The following is a 26,154-nucleotide window of genomic DNA, read 5'->3' as shown; positions in this document are numbered from 1 at the left end:
AAGCCCCTTCCAACACCCTCACTGAGATTTTGGAGAACCCCTAGCTGATTATCTTCCCATGGTCTCCTGTTACTGCTGGATTAAACAGTTCTGCTGTAAGCTTGCCGTTCCTCCTGCTTCTCTCCTTGATTTCATTAAGGCTCTTGGGTGTGCGACAGGCTTTACTGAACGTTGGAGAGTGGAGAAAGGATTTACATCACCTACCACAGCAACTTAACCTTGACATATCTGTTTCAACCCAGCCTACCTCAGTCACCTTATCTGCATCCTACAGTCTTTCCATTATGCTGCTTCCTAACTCATCCATCCATCCATTTGTTAATTTGTTCATTTATTCATTCACCGAACACATGTAATTTGAGGGGCCGTTGTCCTAAGTGTGAAGGTACACAGCTGGGCAAGATGAATGAGAACATGGCCTCAGCCCCCAGCTCTCAGTCATGTGGGCAAAATAAACATTCATCAAAGAATCACACAAATGAATATAAAATCACTTGTGTGAGGAGAGTGAGGGGAGTGAGGGGATGGTGAGTGTGTTAGGGCCCGTGATGTTGCTGGGGCAGGGAGGGGGTGAGGAGAGGCTTCCCTGAGGAAGCGGGGTTGGCATTGCAATCTCAAAGCCAACATGGCATTAACTCTGGGAGGGCGTGAGAAAGGGGGAGCAGTGTATGGAAAGGTCCTGTGGTACCACCTTCAGAAGGTCTATTTCTACAGTATTTTTTACTTTCTTAAAAAAAAAAGCTACACGTCATATTTTATCACTACATTTTGGGAGAGAACACATAGAAGGTAGATATTAGTTGCGAATCTTTCTGAATCATTTTGATGACATCAATACATTTTCTCAATGGAACAGTAAAAGAAAAGGACTATATTTATTACACGTAAAATGGCATAAAATTCAAGATCCAGTGTCTGTAAAGCTTCATTGGTGCTCAGCCATGCCCGTTCCTTGGTGTATTGTCTATGGTGGCTTCCGCTCCAAAACCGCAGAGCTGAGTCACTGTGATAGAAACTTTATGACTCATAAAACGGACGATATCTATCCTCTGGCCCTCTACAGAAAAGGGTTTCTGACCCCTAACCCATGGTATGGCTCACTAGCCGGTTGGTTCTGTTGCACAGGCCCTCCCCATATCCCTGCTTAACCCTTATCATTGCCGCCTCTACCCTGTGGACCACTGGGTGGTGAGGGCTGACTCCCCACCCCTCCACAGCCCCCTGCCCGCCCCACTCCCCTCTCACTGTTGCTTGGTTCTCCGAGCGACCCAGGCTTACTCCCACCTTGGGAGCTCTGCTCATGCTGTTCCCTCTCAGAGGAGGATTACACCTGGGGTGTAATCACCTGAGGTGGACCTGGGCCAATTCACAGCTAGGATAAATGTTTCTGAAAAGAGCTTTAGATCCATTTTGTACAATAAAATGGCCCTATTGCCACCTGGTGGCCACTTCCTCAAACTGTAGCTATACTTCTTAAAAAGCGCTGGCGTGGACTGGCACTGTTCTTTCCGGGAATGTGGTAAAGGCTGGAACAAACCGCTCAGATCCGGTTTTCTCAAATTTCTGAACTGATGGCCTCTTTGGGTCCCAAATCTCTACACCTCGTCCTCATCCCTCATCTATCCCTGTGATCCTCCAACTTGAAGGCTCATGTAGAGCCCCTGGGGTTGGTAAAATGACGATTCGGTGAGTGCTCTGTGATGGCCTCTGAGCCTTCATTTTTAGCAAACTCCCCTTGATGTCGATGCTTCTGATTCACAACCTACATGAGTGTCAGGCTTTACTTTTTCTATAGCAAATGTGTCAACGAACTCAGGGAAGGTCCAGATAGTAAATATTTTAGACTTTGCCGGCCACAGGGTCTCTGTTGAGACTGTTCGACTCCGCCTTGTGGCTTGAGAGCAGTCAGTCCCAGACGACGTAGAAAAAATGAGCTTGGCTGTGTTCCCACAAAACTTTATTTATGAGTGCTAAAATTAGAATTTTATATAATAGTAATCTGTCACAGGATAGTCTTCTTCTTTTAATTTTTTCTAACCATTAAAAAATATAAAAACCATTCTCAGCTCGCAGGCTGTTCCAAAACATGCTGCAAACGGGATTTGGCTCACGGGGCCTTAGTTCGCGGGCCCCTGATCTGGGCACTGGATTCCAGCAACATCATGTGCCATGAAGACCTGGGACTCCGAGGTAGGTTCTCTGCGTCAACCCTGGACACCTTAGCTGCAGCTTCCCCTTTTAGGCCCCAGTGTTGTCATCTGTAAAGTAAGCAGTTTTATCACCTACCCTGTGGGGCTGCTGAAGATTTAATGAGACAATGTATACACAAGGCTTCGCCCTGTGCCGGTGCATTACTGTCATCACACTGAGAGCCAGAAAACGAGCCATGCGTTTAAACCCTTCACCTTTTCGTCCAGTTGCAGCCCAGACTCCCTGAACCAGCACACTCGGTAGGTCGTGAACCTGAGAGGGTGTGTCTGGGCATGGATTTTGCGTGATGCTAGCCCTTCCTGAACTAACTGTGTACATCGACTAGGGCTGAATAACAAAGTACCACTAGCTGGGTGACTTACACAACAGAAATTTATTCTCTCGCGTCTGGAGGCCTGAAGTTTGAGATCAGCGTGGTTGGCAGGGTTGGCTCCTTCTGGGGGCTCTGAGGGGGGTCTGCTCTGAGCCTCTCCCCTGGTCTCTGCTGGTCTGCTGCCAATTGTCGTAGCGTGACCCTGATCTCTGCCTTCGTCTTCATGTGGTGTTCTCCCTGTGTGTGTGTGTGTGTGTGTGTGTGTCTGAATCCTCCCTTCTTATGAGGACACCAGTCATACTGGATCGGGGCCCGTGATCACATCCTGAGGTCCTGGGCGTTAGGCTTTGACATATCTTTTCTGGAGGACACAACTCTTGTGTGTTCCAGGCCACCCCATCTGCTTGCTGATCATGCCTGTGGAATTATATTGGGTTTGGAGTCAGGCGATGTACATCACAGGAAACACATGGACTCTGGAGCTAGTCCACACCTGTGTCCTCAAACCGTGGCCCATGGACTCCCCACATCAGTCACCTGGAGACTTTATGAAGATTACGGGGTTCAGTGCCAGCCCACAGAGTCACAATCCTCGTGAGTGTCATGGTCTACTATGATCCAGTGTGTGTGGGGGGGAACGCACAGAAGGCGTGTTGAAGACAATGATCCCCTCCCAAAGTCAGGGCCAAGAGGCCGCCAGTGACACCTGGTGGCTGATGAAAGAGAACTAATCTCATCAGATACTATCAAATTCCTTCCCCAAGTCACTAAGGAAGCCTGGCTCTGCAGCTGTTACGCTTGGTCTTTATTAACATCAACCTGAGAGTAGCTGATCTTTTGTTCGACTAGTATAAGCCAAATAGCAATCTTGTAAGGCTGGTACCCCAGAGAAGGCTAATTGGAATCTTCCCTGCTGCTCTGATCTTTACAGGGAAGATAAATCAAGGGGAAATATGTGCCTCTCCCTTTGGGTTCCCGTAGCTCTTCATTCTTCTCTCTGTGACACATCTGTCAGGTTGTAACGATTTATTTACATGTCTCTATCCCTCATTAGACTCTGGACACCTTTCAGTCGGGATGGCACCCAAGTGGGCTGCTGGAACACAGTAGGAGCTCAATCCCTGCTCTGCCCTAGGGCTGAGAGGGGGTAGGTCTGCTGAGGAGCTTCCTTAGGGCTGCCTTCATGTCCTTGTTCCTTAGGCTGTAGATAAAGGGGTTCAGCATGGGGATGACCGCCCCACACATCAGGGCAGCCGCCTTGTCCTGGGAGGAGGCGAGAGATGTGGGCTGCAAGTACACAGCGAAGATGGTGCCATAGAAGAGTGACACCACGGTGAGGTGGGAGCCACGAGTGGAGAAGGCTTTCCACTTGCCCTGAGCAGAAGGGATCTTGAACACTGCCCGGAAAATGCAGGTGTAAGAGAGGAGGATGCACGAGAGTGGGCTGATGCCCATGAGGAGGCCGAAAACAAAGATCACCAGCTCATTGGTGTGAGTGTCCGAGCAGGAGAGCTTCAGCAGGGGCATGAGGTCACAGAAGAAGTGGGGGATTTCGGAGCCTGCGCAGAAGGTCAATTGAGACATGAGGCAGGTGTGTACGAGTGACTGGAGGTTGGTGATCAGCCACGGCCCACCGACCAGCAGCCCACAGACACGGGGGCTCATGCAAGGCAGCCGGCAAAGGGCATGGCTCGGCTCTGGGACCAGAGGTTTGCTAGCATCTTGGGGACAGTGGTGGACGAGAAAAAGGCATCGACTAGGGACAGGTTGGAGAGGAAGAAGTACATGGGCATGTGGAGGTGGGAGTCTGAGATGATGGCCAGGATGATGAGCAGGTTCCCCAACATGGTGACCAGGTACATGGAGAGGAACAGCCCGAAGAGGAGGGTATGACTCTCTGGCTTTTCTGAGAGTCCCAGGAGGAGGAATTCGGAGACAGCGGTTTGATTTTCTGGTTCCATGAGCAACCTGCGTCCACTGTGAAAAACAAAAAGGGGTGGGGGGAGGCAGGGAAGGGGAGCGACATAGGCTGAGAGTCCCAATTCTGCACGGAGGTCTGTAGGACTCCGTGAAGGTCCACGGGATCCTTACAGCAAATCTCTTCGTGTTTTGTTACCTTCAGTGGATCTCTGCTTCCCCAAACAAAACCGTCCATGCCTGAGAGTCTGTATCTCAGAGGCTTAACTTAGTTGTTCAGAGACAACTTGCCTATTGCTCATAAACATCTTTGTGCCTCTTCAGTGGAGCAAAGATTTGCAAAAACTGAATAAAGTGGAACCAAAGCGAAACTGAAACCCAACACAGTTTAAAAGGAAACCCGGGCCGTATTTCTTCCTTCTCTCCCTCTCCCCTTATCTTTCTCTGTCTTCTCTCCTCCCTCCTTTTCATCCTTCCATCAACAAGATGTAATCTTAGCATCAATTTTGGGTTAGTGATTAGGGATATAAAGACCAGTACCACTCCTCCTCTGATTCTGAAGGACCCCGGAGATTAGGGGTCCTTTTTGACCTGCTCCCACGTGGTCAGGGCAGCAGACCCCTCGCATTTGTGGTGATGAGGACCAGTGCTGAAAAACCCTGTAATAGTGGGAAGGTAAATGTGCAGAAACACACCTTTTACATTTTTTAACTTTATTTTTATTGTTGACACTCTTACAGAGGCCCCATTCCCCCACTGCCCTGCCCTAACCTTTGCCCACCACACTTGTCTGTGTCTGTATATTTTTGGGCTAATTATTCGCCCTTTTCCATCCAGCTCCCCCTCCCCACCTCCCCTCTGACAGCTGTCGGTCTGTTCCATGTGTCCCTGCCTCTGCTCCTGTTCTGTTTGTCAGCTTATTTTATCAGATTCTGCATTATAGTGAGGTCGTACGGCATTTGTCTTTCTCTGACTGGCATGCCTTTGACATTCTGGCCGAAGTCACGTATGTGAGTTTATTCACCAGGCTTTGATGAGGACGACTTTTTCCCGAGTGGTGTCAGTGTAAGAAACATCTGAACATGCAGAGAATTTTTACGAGTAAATTTGAGCCAAACTGACGACAATTGCCAGGAGGCAAAATCTCAACGGATTGAGATAATTCTCTGGAGAATGGCAATTTTGCAGCTTATTTTATGCTTTAAGATCGAAGCAGGAGACGTAGGGAGGGTTACATGAAATCCATTGGTGGCAGGTGAAGGGGGGAGAGAAAGCACAGCCGGGAAGTCTTTGGGGTGGGATAGAGAGTAAAATGAAGAGACACATTTTCACACTGGAGGGAACAGGATAATTAACATTTGCGGCACATAGAGATGGTATCCAGGGAACAAGGTGATTGAGGGGCTCTATGGTCTCCTGCTCTGGCGCGGGTGGTTGTGCCGAGTCTGGGAAGGGGGATGACTCAGACATTCCAAAGGTAGGTTATCTTAGGTGCAAAAGACACTAGACGTGCTTAGGTGAGGTAAAGACTGACCTTTGCCAAGGAAACTTCAGGCCTAGGACGTGACTGCCCTCCACGACTTGCTTTCAGTTAGGAATTTTTATGCGCAGACCGTCCTGTGTGGCTACCTTCAGTCTCTGAGCTGGTCGGGTGTCCTCTGAGGGTCTGTTGTCTCCTTCACACTGTGAGTGTGCTGGTGGTGGATCCCTCTCGACTTTCTTGCCTCGGCAAAGCACACAGGCTGCTAGCTGTGCTCCAGTTTGTTTCACTCACGTGGAACAAGAAATGAGGGGTCCTTGCAGAACACTCGGCAAGCAGATTCCTTCAGATTTTTAGTTTTACACCCAAATGGTTTTCATATCTAATTTGACAGCAACTGTTTTTTTAAGTGATGCCTTTTTATTGAGTGTTTCCAAAGCATTCAATTTGGATTTCATAAAACCACATTTCCCTCTCTCTTCTTCCCTCTCTCCTCCCTTTCTCCTTTCTTTTTCTTATAGTTCTTTCATTCAGATAACATTTAGTTAAATGGTACAATTGCAGCCCTGGCCCAGTGGCTCAGCTGGTTTGAGCATTGTGCACCAAACCTCAAGTGCACCAAAAGGTTGTGGGTTTGATCCCTGGTGGAGCACATACGAGAGGCAACCAATCGATGTTTCTTCTCACGTCGATCTCTCTCTCTCTCTCTCTCTCTCTCTCTCTCTCAAATCAATAAACATATCCTTGGGTGAGGATTTGAAAAAATGATATAGTGGTAACAGCAACTACAACCAGCATGATCAGGCTGGGGGGCACCCAACACGATCCAGCTCGGCGGCTGAGAGCAGAAATGCGGCAGTGAGTTTGCACGTGGCTTTCTGGGCTTGAGCGTTCTGCATGCTGGGAGAGCAGTCAGTGCCTTTTTAGGGGGAAGAGAAACCATGGATGAACCCAGAAAGCTAGGTCAATGGAAGATTTAAAGTGAGCTTTTATAGTAAAAAATAACACAGGAGCTTTCCAGCTAATGGGGTTTGGACACGTATTTGCCATCAGCGGAAGCTTTGCAGGACAGGGACATTTATATTTTCTCACGTGCCAGACAGACTGTCACTGTCAACTGGGCCAGCTTTGCACCCCCAGGAAAGTGTACATTGTTACATCATGTCAAACAGCTGTTGAAAACATTTGTTCAAAATGAAAACTCAGACACAGCCTGGGCTGTTCAAAGCTAAGCTGTTTTCATAAGAAGTGACAAAGGTGTGACCAAATGTCTAGTTTATAGAAGCAAGCGTGCCCTGTTCTTATCCCTGTAGATGATTTGATGGCAGGAAGAAATAGTTTATAAAATAACATTCTGATATAAATTAATATGAAAATAGCAACTAGAGCAATGAATACGGGAGAGCAAGATTTAATGAAGTGCAAATACATAGGCATGTTCTTACAGTATTCTTGTTTATCCATTTTAAATTACTATGGCCCTGATTGTATTTCCCCACCAACTTAGAGAAGAATTTAGAGCTCATCTGAGGCCATTTTTATCAAATGTCAGAGGCGGCTTTTGAACCTTCTGCTTTGGCTTCAGCAGTTTGGGGCTTAGAAGCAGCTTTGTGTCAGAAGCCCAGGGAAATGGCATCCCTACGAGACCAGTAAAGCCTGGTTGTCTTGAATTTCTAAGTCTCCATTTCTTGGTGTATTTATCCTTCCTTTCACTTAAATGAACAGTTCAGGACATTGCGTTAGTGGAGACACTATCCGTATCTTTTACAATACGTTGATGATCTAGAAAAAACAACCCAGCAGGGCACGACTCAGCAAGCCCTCCCGAAACCCCAATATTGTCTTTTTCCAGCAAAGAGAGACCTTTCCTTTGCTTAGCTCATTTCTTACCTGGTTAGATCCCCATGTCTTAAAACCGATCCTTACAAGAACACATCACAGGAGTTCAATGTCAATGTCTGTGATAAGTCGAGCCTTGGGAGGAAGCCGGGGCAGGGGGAGAGAATATGAGAGAAATCTGTGTCCATCGCCTCCCGTATGTGCCCCAACTGGGGATCGAACCTATAACCTAGATATGTGCCCTGACTGGCAATCGAGCTAGCAACTTTTTGGTATATGGGACGATGCTTCTACCAACCGAGCCACCTGGCCAGGGCTGTCGAGCCTTTTAAAAAGCCACAGTTCTTTATGTGTAGGTCTCACAACCACTCTGAGAGGGAGATGGTGTTGGCCGCCACTGTCAGTGAGAAGACAGGCTGAGAGGGCTGCCACGCGCTCGGCGTGTAAGTGCTCGAGCTCTCATTTGAACTGAGATTTATTTTCACCCTCTCACACTCCATTGCCTCTTTGAGTGTGGCCACTCACACCCCTTTATAAGCAGAGCCGTTTAGGAGCTAAATGCTCGGCTAGCTCAACATGGGCAAGGGAAAAACGATGCAATTACAAGCGTTTAACATTCTTATTTCCATACCTTACAAGGAGCATTGCTCTCCAGAGAGATTTAAGTGGAATCAGGCTGTAAATGGGAGAACATAGTATATAGATAAGTCTGAATAAAAAAGGGTTATCTAGCCCTGGCTGGTGTGGCTTGGTTGGTTGGAGCGTCGTCCTGTAAACCCAAAGGTTGTGAGTTTGATTACCGGTCAGGGCACGTGCCTGGGTTGCGGGTCCTGTCCCCTGTGGGGGTGTGTATGAGAGGCAACCCTTTGATGTTTCTCTCATGTTGATCTTTCTCTTCCTCTCTCTCTCCCTCCCTTCCCCTCTCTCTAAAATCAGTAGGCATGTCCTCCGTGAGGATTAAAATATCTGGGTGGCCCTAAGGAGTTGGGAGAATAAGGGAGGGAGGCAGCTATCGAACGAGGACCCTTAGAGGTGACAGATGTGTCTCAGTGGGGGCTTTCAGGAAGGTTAGCAGCACAACCTTCTTGGTAACTGCAAGAGACCACCAGCAAAGCCTTATGTTACTTTTCAAGAATTTTTGGAGTTGGGTTCGAGGTTTTTGTCAGGTGATGCTAAGGTTTCTCTGGGCTGCCTGTACTGCTGTGAACAGTCTGCGGTTGTTGACGTGCAGTCTGCGGTTGCACAGAGCGGTGCTCATCAGCCTTGAGCATGCGTGGGTGCCACCCAGAGGGCTGGCTGAATCACAGGTAGCTGGACCCCCACCTCAGCGTGTCTGGGGAAAGGCCTGAGAATCAGCACTTCTGGGAAGTTCCCTGGGCTGCTGATGCTGGCCTGGGGCCACACTTGGAGAACCATCGCACTGGAGGAAGCCGGTGGTGGGTGTTCAGTGTCTCTTGCGTTTGTGCGGGTGCCCGTAACCACAGACACAAGGCCTCCCACAGAAGGCCTCCCTCTGTGCCTTTGCCCACTCGGCGGGGATGGGATTGACCTCTGTCACTTCTCTCCTGCCCGTCCAGGAAGGAAAAGGAGTCCTCTTCCCCATCCCACCCGGCTCCCTCCCCTGCTCCCTCTCTCACTGACTTACCAGGACGGTGCCATCCACAGGATGGTCTAGGCGAGCCCGAGTCCGCGAGCCCGAGCCGGCGAGCTTCCTCCACAGTCTGCGGGGTCCCCCAGGTTAGAGCCCAGCCCACTCAGCTCTGACGGGGGGGGGGGGGGGGGGGGGGGCGTGGCAAATCCAATGTCTATGAGGGAAAATCATGTGTCCCCTCCACCCCAGCCTGGGGCAGGTGAGCAGGGGTCAGGGACGCAGCCAGATATTTACTGTTTGGGGTCTCTTGGGGTCTCCAATCCCATGGCTCCTTGTTAAGAAGGGGATGCTAATTATTTTGCTTCTCCTCCTGTACTCTCCAGCGTGTGTGCGCTTTGCGATGATGGAGTGGGTGAGGAGATGGAGACGCCACTAGGGGGCTCACTCTCATGAGGACACCGCCAGCCGCCCTTCCTGGTGAGGCTGGGCCGCTTCCATGCAGGGTGATGTGGGGCCTGAGGGCTTTAGGAGGCCTGGATTGGAGACGTTCTTTTATTCCTCTCATCATAATGGAAAATCCACGAGGAACGGGAATTGATACTGTTGGGTTCACTGAGGAAGTCTCCTGGAAATCGATAAACAATTAGTGCGTGTTGAATGAATGAATTTATCAAGTGCTTCTTGGTCATCTGCCATAGGTCAGGTGCTGTGCATGGGTTTTTTTCCCTCCCAGATTTATTGAGGTATGTTTGACAAAAACTGTAGGTATTTTGGGTGTACAATGTGATGTTTTGATATATGTGTACATTATGAAATGATTATCACAAACAAGCTAATTAACATAACCTTCACCTCATATAGTTAGTTACCTTCTTAAATGGTGAGAACACTTGAGCTCTTCTCTCTTAGCAAATTTTAAATATACAATACATTATTTGTTGCAGTGACGCTGGTTAATAGGGTCACATGGGTTTCAAGTGTACATTTCTGTGATACATAATGTGCATATTGCATTACGTGCCCACCACCCACAGTCAAATCATCTTCCATCACCGTATATTGGCCGGCACTGGAGTCTGAACCACGTCCTCAATAAAATGGCCTTCCCGTCAGCTACACAGAAGGGCTCGGCCTTTTACCAACCCTTTGTAGGCCCTACCGAACCCACTGTGGGCGGGAATGAGGGACTCTCTCTTACACTTTGCCCACATGTTTTGATAGACTTTGTTCTTTGCTGTTGGGGTCCCGTGTTGTGATTTTCCTTTCTGTTTCCCAAGAAAGCCTCTTTATCTTCTGGAATCCTTCTATTTTTACCTTCTCCTCTGTCAGCTTTTTAAAAAGAAGATTTTAATTATTTATTTTTAGAGAGAGAGGAAGGTAGGGCAAGAAAGGGAGAGAAACATCGATGTGAGAAATAGCTATCAGTTTCCTCTCACATGCCCCCTACCAGGGACCAAACCCACAACCTAGCCATGTGCCCTGACAGGGAATTGAATGGCGATCCTTTGCTTTGCAGGGTGATGCCCAAGCAACTGAGCCATACTGGTCAGGGTTCCATTAGCTTTTTGATGTCTTAAAAAAATTAAAGTTTTTAAATGTGTAATATTGACTTCGGATAAAAAGGAGTCATGTCATGAAATAATGAAATGTCTCCCCCCATCTTTTTAGTTCTTAGCAGTCCTTTGCTTATTTCCCTTTTCATTTGTTGATTTTTGTAAACAAGATAAATTTCTAGGAGCTCATTATATATAAGGTGAATTAGCCTCAATGGTTAATCCCTATTAATGGTTTCTTATGTAAACTTCCAGAGTTCCTACAAACACACACACATACACAACACATTTATTCTCCCCCCTTTTTTGTACATAAAAGTAGCATACTATAATACGTCCTACACCTTGCACTTCTCACTTAATGTAGCTTGGTGATGTTTTCATATCCTCAATAGTTTTAAAGCTCCTTATTTTTTGTTGACCAGATAGTACCATCATCTATGTAATCCATTATCTGTTGATGGCGCCATAATTTGTGTAATCAGGTTTCTATTGCTGGATGTTTCGAGTCTTTGATAAAGTAAATACTTTGTACACACATAATTTCACACTATAGTTTTGTCACTTCCAAAATGTTATAGCAATGGAATCAAACAGTATTCTAGCTTTCTGACAACGTTTGGCTTTGTTCACTCAGCATACTATTCATGAGACCCATATGAGTAATGCTGCATGTGTCAATAGTTCATTCTTTTTTATGGCTGAGTAGTATCCATGGTATGGATGAACCATATGTATTTACCCAACCATTCGCTGAAGGGTGTTTCCAGCTTGGGTTCCTACAAGTAAAGCTGCAGTGGGCATCCGTGGGAAGGCTTTTGTGTGGACATACATTTTCATATCTTTAGGAGTACGAATGCTGGGTCTTATGTAAAGGGTATGTTTAACTGTATAAGAAACTATATGTAATAGAATATATATGTATATGAATTCTTATATGTTTATAAGAAACTATATAGAGCGCTGGCCAGGTAGGTGAGGTGGTTAGAACATCATCCTGATGTGCCAAGGTTGTGGGTTTGATCCCTGGTCAGGGCACATACAAAAATCAACCAATAAATGCATAAATAAGTGGAACAATAAATCAATGTTTCTCTCTCTCTCAAATCAATAAATAAAAATGAAAAAGAAACTATATATAAAACTATGTATGTTCTATCTCTGTCTCCTCAGCACTCCAAAGTCTTATTACGACTCCCACATTCTTTCTCTACTTCTCCGCAAAGTAATCACTTTTCTGATTCTAGCACCACGGATGAGTTGTGCTTTTTCTTGAACTTTATTTAAACCCAGTCATATGGTCTGATTACTTTTTTTTCTGGTGCCTTGACCTAGTATTATGTTTGTGAGATTCATTCCAGTTGCTGTGCTTAGCGGCATCCCATCTCTTTTTACTGCTGTTGGTATGACCTTGGTAAAGTATTTTGAGTTGAGCTCTTGACAAAGCCAGAGCTTTCCAAAGGCTGTAACAACTTGTATGGCTGCCACCACTGGAGTTTCACCAATAGGTCCCTTCAATGCCGGTGTAATTAGCATTTCTTTGACTTTCTTAAGTGCTTCCCTGAGATTTGTATAATTTCTTTTGGGGACTGCCCTTTGGGGATGGTTGTGGGTGAGCTCTGCTTAAATAGCCTTGGAGGTGGAGGTCTGAGAGGTGAGATCTTGAAATTCAGAGCTGGTTTAAAGTGAATGGGGGCAGTAGGAGCAGTTTACAGTGCCTATGTTCTTCCTGAGGTTAAGTTCCAGTCCGCCTCCTCAACATTTTTGCCTGTGGGTCCCTGTTTTCCCCCCCCAAGGCCACAAAGAGTGGTCTCTCATTTAAGAGCATAATGTTTTCAAGCCTTTCCGTGCTATGGCATGAATCAGTACTTTGTTCTTCTTTTTTTAAAATTCTCATTCGAGGACGTGTTCATTGATTTTTAGAGAGAAGGGAAGGGAGAGAGAGAGAGACAAACATTGATATGACAGGGAAACATTGATCAGTTGCCTCTTGTATGTTCCCTGACTGGGAATCAAACCTTTTGGTGTACGAGATGACGCTCCAACCGAGCCACACCAGCCACGGTTGTTCTTTCTTTAAAATTGCCAAATAATATTCCATTGTTTGGATAAGAGTTAACTTTTAAGAAATAAAAAGAATTACTTTAAAGAAAGATATGAACAAAATACTAGTACAGAGGTGAACGTCATGTGCAAAGGTAATTAGATCCTCTCACGGTTGTCACTCGCTCTTCCTTCGGATAGATTTCCACTCAAGTATCACCTCCCTGGCCACCCATGAGGGGTGATGAAAATGTTCTGGAACTAAATATAGGTAGTGGTTGCACAACATTGTGAATGCGCTAAATGCCACTGAGTTATACCCTTGAAAATCGCTAAAGTGGTACATTTTATGTTCTGTGCATTTTACCACACTAAAAAAGCAACTTTCCCCATGATTCTTTAACCCCTCACAATGCCTTCTTTGTCTCCATCACACTGAGCACTATTGAAAATAATATTATGTGATAAAAATCATGTTTTGTGTTATTTGTTTACTGACAGTCTTCCCACCAAATATAAGTGCTGTGAGATCAGGGGCTTTGTCAATCACGCTATTTCCAGGACCGCGAGCAGTGTTTGAGATTTGGTAGGGGCTTGATGAATTCTTTTATTGTAATGAATGAGTGCGCATGTCCATCAAAAATAAAAACACACTTGGCTTGGACAGCAGTTCTGCTCTCAGGGAAATGTTTGCCTTTGTGTGCGTGGAGGCAAAGACCAAGGTGCCAGTTGTGGCATTGAGAGGCAGCACGTGAAACACACTTTGGCTGTGCATTGAGATGACTTTTGGTGGTTCCTATAGGGACATTTAAAATTTGTATTGCATGTTTTAATCTATATGCTTATCTCCTATTTATGGCAGATGATACTGACTATCATAGTCGGTAACTGTTTCATTTTTAAAAACTTGACTGATATATAATTCACACACCATAAAATTCACCTTTTGAAAGTATGCAACTCAATGGTCTTTGGTATGTTCAAAGAGTTGTGCAGCCATCCCCAATATTCAATTTTAGAACTTGTTTGTCACCCCAAAAAGAAACCCCATGCTTATTAAGTGGTCACTCTGTTCTTCTCCCTCCCTCTCACCCTTCCAACCACTAGTATGCTTTCTGTCTCTATGATTTGCCTTTCCTGGTCATTTCATGTAAACGGAATCATGTAATATGTGGCTTTTTCCACTTAGCATTATGTTTTCAGAGTTTGTCCATGCTACGTTCCATATTGGCTTTTTATTTCTTCTTAATGCCAAATAATATTGCATAGTATGGATAATAGTTTCCTTTTAAATAAAAAATAGAATTGCTTTAAAGAAAAATATCAATGAAATAATGGTATAAGGATAGGCAGATATAGATGAAGAAGGTAGCGTGCAAAAGGCCAAAGTCTGGGAAACTAATATACAAACTCCATTTGGATTCATGCACAGTCCACGAGAACAACCAGGGGTGTGTCTTCTGGGTGTGCAAACATTCTTTAATCCTGTGGTTTGGATGGGCGGATCATTCTTTCAGTCTTCCCACCAATGCTGATTTCACCCTCTTCTACAGAATAGGAAAATGTTGGATGTGGACAGGAAATGCTTAATATCTGTTCCCTGTTCTCTTCCAATCCTCCCTTCTCATCCTGTCCAAAGGAATAGCTGTGTTGCCTTAAAGAGGTAAACCCATCCACGATGAGAAAAGTGGTTGAATGATACTTCATTTTGTCACAATAGTGTTCTCACCCCAAGCACTAGGGGAAACACATCTGACTTCTTCTCAAGTTAAATATAATGTCAAGATTTAACATGATCTCACTTACATGTGAAATCCAAAGCAAAACACAAAGCAAAGCAAAAGCAAACCAAAACCAAAACTAAACTGAACTCAAAGAAATCAGATTTGTGGTTACGAGAGGCAGAGTATTGGGGGAGAGGGAATTGGAGGAAGGTGGTCAGAAGGTGCAAGCTTTCAGTTATAAGATAAGGAAGTACCAGGGGTGAACTATTCAGCACGGTGACTGTAGTGAACAGTGTTGTTGGGGATATTTGAAAGTGGCTAAGACAGTAGATCCTAAGAATTCTCATCACAAGGAAAAAAAACCCCATTTTTTTCTTTTTCTTTTTCTGGTATGCATATGAAATGATGAATGTTAACTAACCTTACTGCAGTAATCATTTCACAATATATGTAAGTCAAATTATTATACTGTACACCTTAAATTTATATAGTGCTGCACATCAAATATATTTCAACAAAACTGGAAAAAGTGTTGAAATGCTAAAAAGAATTAACATTGATTTGCTAATCTTTTATTATGCTTGAGAAATTACATTGTATTCTAAAAGCAACAGATTAAACCTGACAAGTTCATTTACAGATCAGATACTGCAGGTCTACTTCCCCTATTTTAAAATCAATGAAGATTACACCTGTACCGATCAGAGCTGAGTCAGGGAAACAAAGACGATCCCAGTTATTACATTTGTTTGCTTTAAATAGACGCTTTATTTTGGAATGCTGTTAGATTTACAGAAAGTTGCAAAAATAATACAGAGTTCCTGTTCTATTCCCATGATGTTTTTACTTAACCAGTGTACCTTTGTTAAAACACCTATCGACGCAGTGCTACTTAGCTAAACTCTAGACTTCAGAGTTCACCCATTTGAAACCAGAAGAGCCGGCCTTCGTGCTGCCTGTCGCCTACCAGACCCAGTGAGCAGAGACGGGGATCAGATCTTTACGGGCACTTCATTCAGACGGCCGGGTCTGAAAAGACGGGGGGGTTTGTACCCAAACAGACTGTCTTACATTCCATTATTCCATTTTAAACCGACCCTTTTTAGGAGGAGAAGGAAGTATAGATAAGAGGTTTGGAATTCAGGGAAAAAGTCAATCAGATAAAAGCTGCAGCATTCTTTCATCTCTGTTCTGGGCGCGGACTGTCTCACCCCTGAGCACAGTGGCTCACATACCATCTTGATTGCTTGCAGCCCTCCTGAGGCACAAAGGTGCGTCTGTTTATGGTCTCCTGGAGTCAAGGTGGGTCACACCTTTAGTTCCTGGAACAATAGCACTTTACATACACTGATTACTAAGCTTCCTAAATATTACCTGAAACTAAAATTTTCTAACTCTTGGGCCCCCCATCAAATTTACCCACAAATGTTCTTTTTCTGTTCTAGGATCCAATGCAGGATACCATGTTGCATTTAGTAATATATATGTATTTTTTGTCTCCTCTTATCTCTGATGGTTCCTCTTTCCTGTTTTTGTTTATCACGACCTTGACAGTTTTAAAGAGTTCTGGTTCCATATAAGAGTGTCCCCTAATTTAGGTTTGTTTGATGTTTCTTCTTTGTTAGAATGGTGTTATGGAATCTTGGGAAAAAAACACCCCATGCATTTACTTTTTAAAAACTAAATTTTAGACTTCAGCTTTTACCAGTTTTTCTGTTACTGCCTTCTTTCTGTTCCAGCCTCCAACCTTGGGTACATCTCCCCATTCGCCTTCATTTTGGGATAATTTCTTCCATGCTTTCCTTCTTTTTGTGACCTTGACAGTCTTGTGGAGGGCTGGCCTGGTACCATTAGCTGTCACCCAGCCTGGGTTTGTCTTATATTTTTCTCATGATTATTAAAAAAATTAATAATGTCAAAATTAATAATGTCACCAAAAACCAATGAATTATGTGCTATAAATGGATAAACTGCATGGTATGTAAATTTTATCTCAACAAGGCTTTAAAAATACCTGTTTGGAAAGGACACTTCAAAGGTGGATCAGTTACATCATATCTAATGACCTCATACTTAATTGCATCATATCAGGGGATACACAAAATGCACATGAGATATCCGGTAAGGCTGACCTCCTTCACCTGGTTAATGCATAATTCATTGTTGTTTGGTATGTTGCATTAATAATTTAAAAAAACTGTGATAAAATATGTACAACATAAAATTTACCATGTTAACAATTTTGAAGTATACAATTCAGTGGATGAATATTTGCGATGTGCACCAAGATCACCATCTATTTCTAAGGAAATGCTTAGAAATAGATATTTTCATCTATAAGGGTGACGGGGTAGAGATGAGAACGTGGGGGCTGGAGGCCAAGTTAAGACTTTTTTTCCTTATCTAAGGAGCAGTAAAAGATTTTAAGATGCACAGCAGGACAGATTTCATTTTATCACTTAAAAAAATCCTGCTCCAAGGATATGCTTATTGATTTTTGAGAGAGACGAAGGGAGAGAGAGAGGGAGAGAGAGAAACTTCGATGTGAGAGAGAAAAATAGATTGGCTGCGTCCTGTACCAGCAAACTCCTGGTGCATAGAATGATGCTCCAACCAACTAAGCCACCTGGCCAGGGCCATACTTTTATTTTATTTTATTTGTATTGTTTAATATATTTTATTGATTATACTATTAGAGTTGTTCCAGTTTGGCCCCCTTGACCCCCTTTTACCTGGTACCCCCATTCCCTCCAGCAATCCCCTCCATTCATTCACATCCATGGGTCATGCATAAAAATTCTTTGGCTTCTCTATTTCCTATACTGCTCTTAACATCTCCCTGTCTATTTTGTACCTACCATTTATGCTTCATATGCCCTGTACGTTTTCCTCGTTCTCCCCTCCCAACTGATAACCCTCCGAATGATCTCCATATTTATGATTCTGTTCCTGTTCTGCTTGCTTGCATAGTTTTTTAGATTCAATAGCTGATAGTGGTGCATTTGTTGACATTTTAATGTTCATAGTTTTGATTTTCTTTTTCTTATATAGTTTCCTTTAGCATTTCATATAATAATGGCTTGGTGAGGATGAAATCCTTTAGTTTTACCTTGTTTGGGAAGCACTTTATCTGCCCTTCAATTCTAAATGATAGCTTTGCTGGATAGAGTAATCTAGGTTGTAGGTCCTTGCTTTTCATCACTTTGAATACTTCTTGCCAGTCCCTTCTAGCCTGTAAAGTATCTTTTGAGAAATCAGCTGACAGTCTTAAGGGGACTCCTTTGTAGGTAACTCTCTGCTTTTCTCTTGCTGCTTTTAAGATTCTCTCTTTATCTTTAACTTTTGGCATTTTGATTATGATGTGTGTTGGTGTGGTCGTCTTTGAGTCCAACTTGTTTGGGACTCTCTGTGCTTCCTGGACTTGTATGTCTATTTTCTTCACCATATCAGAGAAGTTTTCTTTCATTATTTCTTCAAATAAGTTTTCAATGTCTTGCTCTTCCTATTCTCCTTCTGGCACCCCTATGATTTAGATGTTGGTATATTTGGCGATGTCCCAGAGGCTTCTTATTCTATTCTCTTTTTTTAAAATTCTTTTTTCTTCTTGCTGTTCTGATTGAATGCTTGTTTCTTCCTATGTTCCAAATCGTTAATTTGAATCTCAGCTTCATTCCCTCCACTGTTGGTTTCCTGTGGATTTTTCTTTATTTCACTTAATGTAGCCTTTATTTCTGCCTGGGTGTTTTTTACATTGGACTTGTTGCAGCATCCAATGATTTCTTCCTTCCTTTCTTTCTTTTTAAAAAAGATTTTATTTATTTATTTTTAGAGAGACGGGAAAGGAGAGAGAAAGAGATGGGGAGAAACACCAATGTGTAGTTGCCTCTCACATGCCCCCAGCTTGGGGACTTGGCCCTCAACCAGGCATGTGCCCTGACTTGGAATGGAACCAGTGACCCTCTGGTTTGCAAGCTGGTGCTCAATCCACTGAGTTACACCAGCCAGGGCCAGATTTTCATCTTAAAATGACACCTGCTGTAGTTGGAGAATGACTTGGAGAACAGATGCTGTGAAGTGAACACAGTGTGAGCTGCAGGACTCCACTCCTGAGCCCCTTCCAGGCCCCAGGAGAGACTTGGCAATGTGCTCATGGTGCTGCACTGACTCTCTGCTGGTCTTTTCGTATTTTTGTCTCTTCTTTTAAAGTATATTTTATTGATTATGGTATTACAGTTGTTCCATGTTTTCTCCCCTTTGTTCCCCTCCTCCCTGCACCACCCCCCTCCAGTATTTCCCCAGCCCCCAGTTCATGTCCATGATTCGTACATATAAGTTCTTTGGCTTCTCCATTTCCCATACTATTCTTAACCTCTCCCTGTCTATTTTCTACCTACCATTTATGCTTCTTATTCCCTGTACCTTTTCCCCCATTCTCCCCCTCCAACTCCCCACTGATAACCCTCCATGTGATCTCCATTTCTGTGGTTCTGTTCCTGTTCTAGTTGTTTGCTTAGTTAGTTAGTTTGTTTGTTTTTTGTTCAGTTGTTGAAAGTTGTGAGTGTAGTTTTTTAAGGAAGTACTCCCACATCAGTCATACAGGTTCTGGATCTGCCCCTGATACCTAAAAATGAACTTTCAGGATAAATGTTTAAATCCTTACTAAATGATTAAGAGAAACCCTTACTCAGGAGTCCTGAAGAATTAAGTCATGGATTTAAGCACTGTGTTGGCTGTTGAATTGGGTATGGCTCTTGGTGGTGAGATACTCTGGCCAATTTAAACAAAATGAACATTTGTTGGAAAAATATTAGGGCAGGGGTTGGTACATTTTTCTGTAAAGGGCCAGATAGTAACTATTTTCAGCTTTCCAGGCCACATGTTGTCTGTTGCAGAATGTAAGGAGCCATTGACAATATGTAAATGAATGAATGTGACTGTGTGCCAATAAAGCTTTATTTATAAAAACAGGCTGAGTCTGGGTTGGGTGAGTGGGTCATAATATGCTGACTCCTACATTTGGAGACTCCAAAATTGCTGGGTGTTAGGAGTACAGGTTTGTACATGGGTGGGTCTACAGGGCTCAGTATACGTATCACCCCAGATCTGCTTAGTCCTGTGTACTCACCCCTCCTTGGCCACTTGCTTTTCTGTTCCTATAGATAAAGTCCCAACTGCTGTCATGGCTTTCACTGCACCATAGGTGAGGAGCCCTAGGTCTGTTCCTTGAGAACTTGGTGACTAGACAAGTGGCTCCCTCATAATGGGGTTCAATGGGATCAGGGATGATGCACCTGTGCTTCCTGGGGTGCTGTGAGGAGAAAGACTTTGAATCTATACCCCAGTTAAGCAGGAAAGGTGTCATTGATTAGTTATGTCTGCAATGGGCACCCGGATAGAGAGAGGTGATCCTGAAACTAGCTGATCTCCCAGTTCCCTTATAGTTCTGAAAAGCTACAGTTCTGTGTCTGGGTACCTCCTTGGGAATATTCTGGGGATGGGACAATCTTGTAAAATATAGCTACTCGGCATGCAAGTGTGACCTGTAGTTTTACAAATTCCTAACACATCTGCTTTTATGGGAGAGACAGGATGAGGTCCCAATTCTCTGTTCATGATAGACACACCTGGGAGGCAGCTGGGCATTGGGAGAAAGAGACCAAATCCATAATGCTTTTCACATTAGCCTCATGGTTTACGTTCACAGCAAAGATTCCAACTCACCCTTTTAGTTTGACAACTGTTTATTGAAAGCCCATTATGATAACGAAAGTTTGTTCCCTGCCCTCAAGAAATTGTAATCGTCAGTGTCTCATCCTAGGTAAGAGAGTAGAACCAACTATTAAGAATAGCTTTCTGGAATAAGTATGGATGGGAGGTAGCAGAGAGAATGTGAAGGGAAAGAGAGGGAATGCCAGTTTAGGGAAATGGTGATAGCAAAGGCTTAGAGGCAGGGATGAGTAAGAGGACATTAGTCTTGTTAGAAGAGTGAATTAATGATGGGGGAGGGGATGGATGAACTGAGCTGATTGCTGGCTGGAGGTGGAATTATAAAAGTGTGAGAAATCAGGATGTAGAGTTTGGCCTTGTTCTCTAAATGATGGGGTACTATTGTGTCTTCTTGGGTGTTCCAGGAAGATCAAGAATTGTAGATGGTATGGAGGCAGAGGAGGGGTGAGATGGTCAAGTGGTGAGGCAAGGAAGGAAGCTGGTGCAAAGGTGCAAACATGTGAGGGTGGGGCCTGCACCTAGGGAGTGACATGTTGGGGAAGAGAAGACAGATATGAGAACTGTTTCAAAGTCAGGTTGGGCTGGGCATGGTGGCATAGGAAGGTTGCAAGAAGAGGGGTGTTATAGAAAATGGCAGATTTCTGAATCTGGGGACTGAGGTTGAGGATGACAAGAAACAGTTGGAGGATGGACCAGGAAGAAAAGACTCATCTTTAATCATGAGTTTTCAATGATAGCAGATATGGCCATAGGTTACTTCCATCGGAAAGGTCCAGGCTGGAGATACAGAGACATGCATCTCAGACTAGGAAGGCAGCATGTTTGGTCTGGCTTCCAACTCAGTGCTGGAATTCCATGGAAATAACCTTGAATGCTGGTTATCAAGGATTTCTTTCTTTTTTAAAAAATTATTTTATTGTTCAATTACAGTTGTCTGCATTTTCCCTCCACCACTCCCCACCACCCCTCAAGGATTTCTAGAAGTCTTCCAGGGAGCTCCAATCTCCAAGGTAGGAAAACTTTTTATCAGGTGGTCGCTCTAATTAGAAAAGCGTTCTGATGGATCAAGGCACTGGGAAGGGGGCTGGGATGGAAGCCAGACCTTGATCTTGCTTTTGACTTACTGTGTGGCATTTGACAAGCCATGTAACCCCCCTGAGCCTCTACCATGTTGTCTACAAAACCATAGGGTGACACTAGGGGATCTGCCGTAGTTACAACATGCTCTGATTCAGACTGGTGAAATTTGAAACCTTAAGAATGGAGGAATAGGTGGAGTTTCTGGAGAGAGGGCAGAGTCCAGGGCCTGGTGGGGGTGGTGGGGCAGTGTTGATCAGGAGGGAGAGATCCAGAAGAGGAGGAGGCATCTCCATTAGGCAGAGAGAACCCATGAACTGGGAGAAGAACAGTGTCGAGGCACCAGCTTGCTAGCCAAGGAAGAAGGGTCTTAGAGAGAGGATGATTCTTGCCTTACTGAATTTTTAGGAATTAGGAGGGAATCCTATCCTATCTCCATTAGGATAGGAATGGTTGTGGGTTCAGGAAGACCTTATAACTCTGGGTGAAGTTTAGGAGCCAGCAAAGGTTTGATAGAGATGGGAGGTGGTGAGTGGTTTATTAGTGAAAAATCTTGAGCTTTATCCGGTTACATTTGTATGGGTATGATGCGTAAAAGATCGAAGAGGGTTTCTGATAAGCATAAGAGCAGGAAGTGGGATAAGTGATTACCTCGTTAGTTTGCATTGCTAGAGGTAAGGAGTCCAGCCTGAGGGAGGTGATATTATTGCTACCATCGTGCCTTGTGCTGAGTTTTAGCTGGATTGTTTTAAGAAGGACAAGGACAGCTGGAAGGAGGACTGCGTAGGAGGTGTGAGGAAAGAAGGACTGAGTACACTTCAGTTTTGGGAAGAGAAGATTTTGAGGGAGTGGGGAGAGCTGCCTTTAAACGTCTGAGGGGCAGAGAGAGCACCTGGAAGGAAGTCCCTCTCTGCCCTTTCTACATCTACTGCAGATAGAGCCGTTTCCGAAGGGTGCTTTCGACTTGGGGGTTCACTTTCCTCGCTTTCCCTTCCTGAACCAGCTCTGCTTCCGCCATCCGCCGGGTTACCTGCAGCAACAGGTGTGGTCAGCTTGGGGCCAAGCCCCTGGGGGAATCGGTGTAATGGGCTTATGGGGGAAGTTTAGAGAAGAAAGCAGGTGGGTATCCCTGTCCTCAGATGGGTGACCTTTATCGTGTCATCCTTATGCCATCATCTCTATGGAATCATCGGTGACATCCTTGTTAGGTGTTTTTTCTAATCCACCATAAAAGCATACAGAAATTTTTGTTTTGTTTACAGAAATTTATCTCTATTTTATCTGAATTATGTCACATATTGTGGGTTTTGGAGTTCCCTGGAAAGGGAAAGTCATTGCTAGGAGATGGGTTTCTAGTGTTGGAACTGGGTTGGATTTTGGGCTGGGAGCAGGGAAGGGGGAAATGCAGAAAGTCTAAAAGAAGCTCAGCTAGCTCTGCTTGCTCCCTGCTCTGGCTGGGTAGGGGATTCCAGGTACCTTGTCCCAACTCACCTCTGTCAGAAGCTCCAGGATGGGTCCTTTCCTCTTCGTGAACACATCAACCAGGGTCTGGATGAAGTAGGAGCCTTCTTCGTCATGTCTGTAGGAAATGTACCCTGGGGATTGCAGAAAAATGGGCTCGGGGGAGCTCCAATGGAGGGGGGAGGGAGGGGGTGCATGGGGTGCAAGAGGGCCTGGAAGAGGGTAAGTCCTGGAGGAACATCTCCGGGATCAGAAGTGGTGGGTGAGGGGAATGAACAGAGGCCACCCTGGTTCAGCTGGGAGCTCATACCCTCCACTGTGGAGTAGACGTGGAGGGTGTCCGTATATGTCGGGATGGTGTGGAGACTGTCTTTTGTGATCATCTCAATATTGTCTCCATCTACTGTTTCACCGAGGTCTGTTCGTTCTGAAACACCAAGAAGAAATAAAGTTGAAGTCAGAGAGAAAGCTGGGGAAAGGAGAAGGTCATAAGACAGAGTAGCAGCCCAAGACTCAGCTGGGGCTCTAGCTCTGGAATAGGGCTACAGCAGGACCACAGCTCTGTGTTCTTGGCTCTGTGCTCACCTCCTCGACAGGCCTGCACGATGTATACCTTAGGCTTGGCTCGCAGGGCCTGGCAATTCTTGTTATTCAGAACCTCGAAGAGGTTCACCAGCTTGACCATCTGCTCGTCCATCCCTTTGAGGTGACCCTCTTGCCCATGTGCCATGAGCACCACGAAAGCACAGCTGACGAAGTCTTTCCGGGCATCAATGGCCTGCTGGAATTTTTCCATTTCTGCCTGGAATTGCTAGAGCAAGAGGAATGGCCAGACTCAGGTGCATCCCCAGAGTCCGCCTTCCCGTCCAGCCCTTCCTCTGTTAGCCTGAGTGACTGCACCATACCTGGGCGGTGGGGTCTCTCTTTATGGTACTCTCAAATCCCAGCTGCCGGAACATGCATTCCAGGGCGACTAGGTCTTCTTCTGAACCTTCGCGGGCTTTGGTGACACACAGTGTCAGGGCTAGGCGGGTGCCAGACATGTCATATGCCTCCTGGGCCAGGAGATGACAAAAATCATCAAAGGGGTAGGGAGATCAAAGAGAAGCAGGAGATGTGGTCCAAAGAGGCCTGGGCTTAGGGTTTCTGGGTAAAACACTGGATGCCTATTATACTCAAGTTTCAGATGAATAAATAACATTTTTAGTACAAGTATGTCCCAAAGATTGTATGGGATATATTTATGCTATAAGGTTAGTTTTTATTGATGTGAAATTCTAATTTGATTGGGGAGCCTTTATTTTTTATTAAACTTATTGAGGTAACCTTTGTTAATAACATGATACAAATTTCAGGTGTACAACATTATAATTCTGTATCTGTGTACTATATTGTGTGCTCACCACCAGAAATCTAGTTTCCTTCCAAGGGTCCAGCTCTATTTTAGTACCATATGAACTTGGGCAAGTCACTCCTTCTATCTGAACCTCAGTTTCCAAATACAGACAGTAAGTGTTTGTGTGAAGGATTTTGAAGGTCCCCCCCAACCCCTTCCAGCCATATCTGGTGTGGCTCATTTGAGTGAGTGCCGGCTTGTGAACCAAAGGGTTGCACGTTCAATTCCCAGTCAGGGCACATGCCTGGGTGTGGGCCAGGTCCCCAGTAGGTGACACATGAGAGACAACCACACATTGATGTTTCTCTCCCTGTCTTTCTCCCTCCCTTCCTCTCTCTCTAAAAATAAATAAATACAATCTTTGAAGGTCCCCTCCAGTTGTTACACTCAGTGGCTTTGTCTCCCCATCCTTCCCACTCGTGTTCCAGGTATGACATTCTCACTTGCAGAGGCCCCAGAATTTCTGAAGCTAATGCTGAGATCCCACCTTAACCCATCTGAGGAATAAGGATGTTTGGGTCAAAATTCCTTTTCAGAAGAGAAGCAGGATACTTTGAGAGAGATGTAGTTGGGCTCCCTACCCTGACTTGGGTTCTATCTGAGTCTTTTTCTCCATATGAATGATCATAAAGCGCCTTCTAGCTCTGAATTCAGGTCATAATTTTTTTATCCCCTCCTCTGTCTCTGAAACATTAAGCTCTTCATCTTCCATCCCCTCAGAGGTTCCCTCCTCTCAGAGGCTCCCACCCCTGTCCCTCAACCTGCACCCAGCACACCTCCTCCAAAGGCTGAGGGTTGCTCATGGCTCCGCTGATTCTGAGTCTGGTTCTCTGCAGCCTTGGCTGACCCTGGGGGTTCAAGAGAAGAGAGATTGAAGCTCTTCTGTCTCAGGGTACAGACTAGCTTGTGCATCTGGATTTTTGAGACTGAAGGGGACCCCAGTGGTAAGAACTTGTTGCATGGTCAAGGCTGAGCAAGAGATGACAGTCCATGAAGTATGTCCTCTTTAGTGTGACACTCCAGTGATGTTTTCCACCCCTGGATGTCTCCAGAACTCTTGCTAGGCTCATCCCCACAGGGCCACCCATCTGGGAACTTCCCTCTCCCTTTCCCAGGACACTCACCAGCCCGTGACAGACTGAACTCATTACTGGACTGATAAGCAGGGCGAGCGGCCCCAGGTATTCCCCTTTGCCACCCAGGGGCTGACTGGTTGAAGAGGCATCAACAAGGAGATGCTTCGGGGTTGGGTTTAAAATGAGAAGATCATCCAAGTGGAGAATACTAATTTGAAACACTCCCTCTTCTGCCTTGAGTATGAACCTTTAAGCTCTTCATTCTCATCTGAGTCCTGTTCTACTCTCTGGCTGAACAGAATGACTTTTGCCATATTCTTGGTGTTTTCCCACCTCCTTGCCTTTTTTTACACTTCTTTACCAGTCAAAACCCTTCTCTGCCAATTTGGGTAGCATCACATCTGCTATGTCTTTCCCCACCACCCACTTATCTCTCTACTTATCTATCCACTCATCAATCCATCCATTGATTCATCCATCGATTGACCCATCCATCCATCCATCCATCCATCCATCCATCTACCTATCTAGCCAATCACCCGTATATCTATCTCTCCAGCAAATACCTTCTGAGTGTCTGTTATGAGCTGCACACTGAGAATAACTATATAAGACAGACGTGTTCCTGGCCCTCATGTAGCTCTAGTCTATGACAGAAATGAGCATGAACTCTCTTTCACTCTTTCTGTCTTACACATATACACAAACACATGCATGTGCACACACACACATGCTGGAGCCAGTGC

General features: G+C 44.9%; 2 protein-coding genes and 1 long non-coding RNA gene across 3 annotated transcripts; 1 reads left to right on the top strand and 2 right to left on the bottom strand.

Moving 5' to 3' along the window:
• The first annotated feature begins 1,527 nt into the window (after positions 1 to 1,527).
• Positions 1,528 to 21,418, top strand: LOC139441138 (uncharacterized). The gene is made up of 3 exons (XR_011651560.1): positions 1,528 to 1,686; positions 2,067 to 2,190; positions 21,329 to 21,418. It is a non-coding gene; the product is annotated as an uncharacterized lncRNA (long non-coding RNA).
• Positions 3,656 to 4,485, bottom strand: OR1I1 (olfactory receptor family 1 subfamily I member 1). Its single transcript, XM_024560701.2, is given in 2 exon segments — positions 3,656 to 4,191; positions 4,194 to 4,485. Coding segments are annotated over 2 exon segments (828 nt in total).
• Positions 21,419 to 22,400: 982 nt separating the features above from the next.
• Positions 22,401 to 25,135, bottom strand: CASP14 (caspase 14). Its single transcript, XM_024560620.3, has 6 exons — positions 25,109 to 25,135; positions 23,842 to 23,991; positions 23,522 to 23,747; positions 23,247 to 23,363; positions 22,967 to 23,070; positions 22,401 to 22,505 (listed from the first exon to the last, which is right to left on the bottom strand). The coding sequence occupies exons 1-6, from the start codon at positions 25,133 to 25,135 to the stop codon at positions 22,401 to 22,403; spliced, it is 729 nt and encodes a 242-aa protein (XP_024416388.2).
• Between the last annotated feature and the right edge of the window lie 1,019 nt (positions 25,136 to 26,154).

This window comes from Desmodus rotundus, chromosome 9, assembly GCF_022682495.2.
Source record: "Desmodus rotundus isolate HL8 chromosome 9, HLdesRot8A.1, whole genome shotgun sequence".
NCBI lineage: Eukaryota > Metazoa > Chordata > Mammalia > Chiroptera > Phyllostomidae > Desmodus > Desmodus rotundus.
This window is presented reverse-complemented; position numbering and strand designations above follow the sequence as displayed.

What these genes read in the sequence shown, in the direction of transcription:
- CASP14 (XM_024560620.3), bottom strand. Translation starts at nt 25,135, where the DNA reads ATGAGCAACCCTCAGCCTTTGGAGGAG. An exon ending in ACCCTCAGCCTTTGGAGGAG is followed by an intron (nt 23,992 to 25,108) that starts GTGTGCTGGGTG and finishes CTCCTGGCCCAG; the next exon opens with GAGGCATATGACATGTCTGG. An exon ending in AGAGAGACCCCACCGCCCAG is followed by an intron (nt 23,748 to 23,841) that starts GTATGGTGCAGT and finishes CTCTTGCTCTAG; the next exon opens with CAATTCCAGGCAGAAATGGA.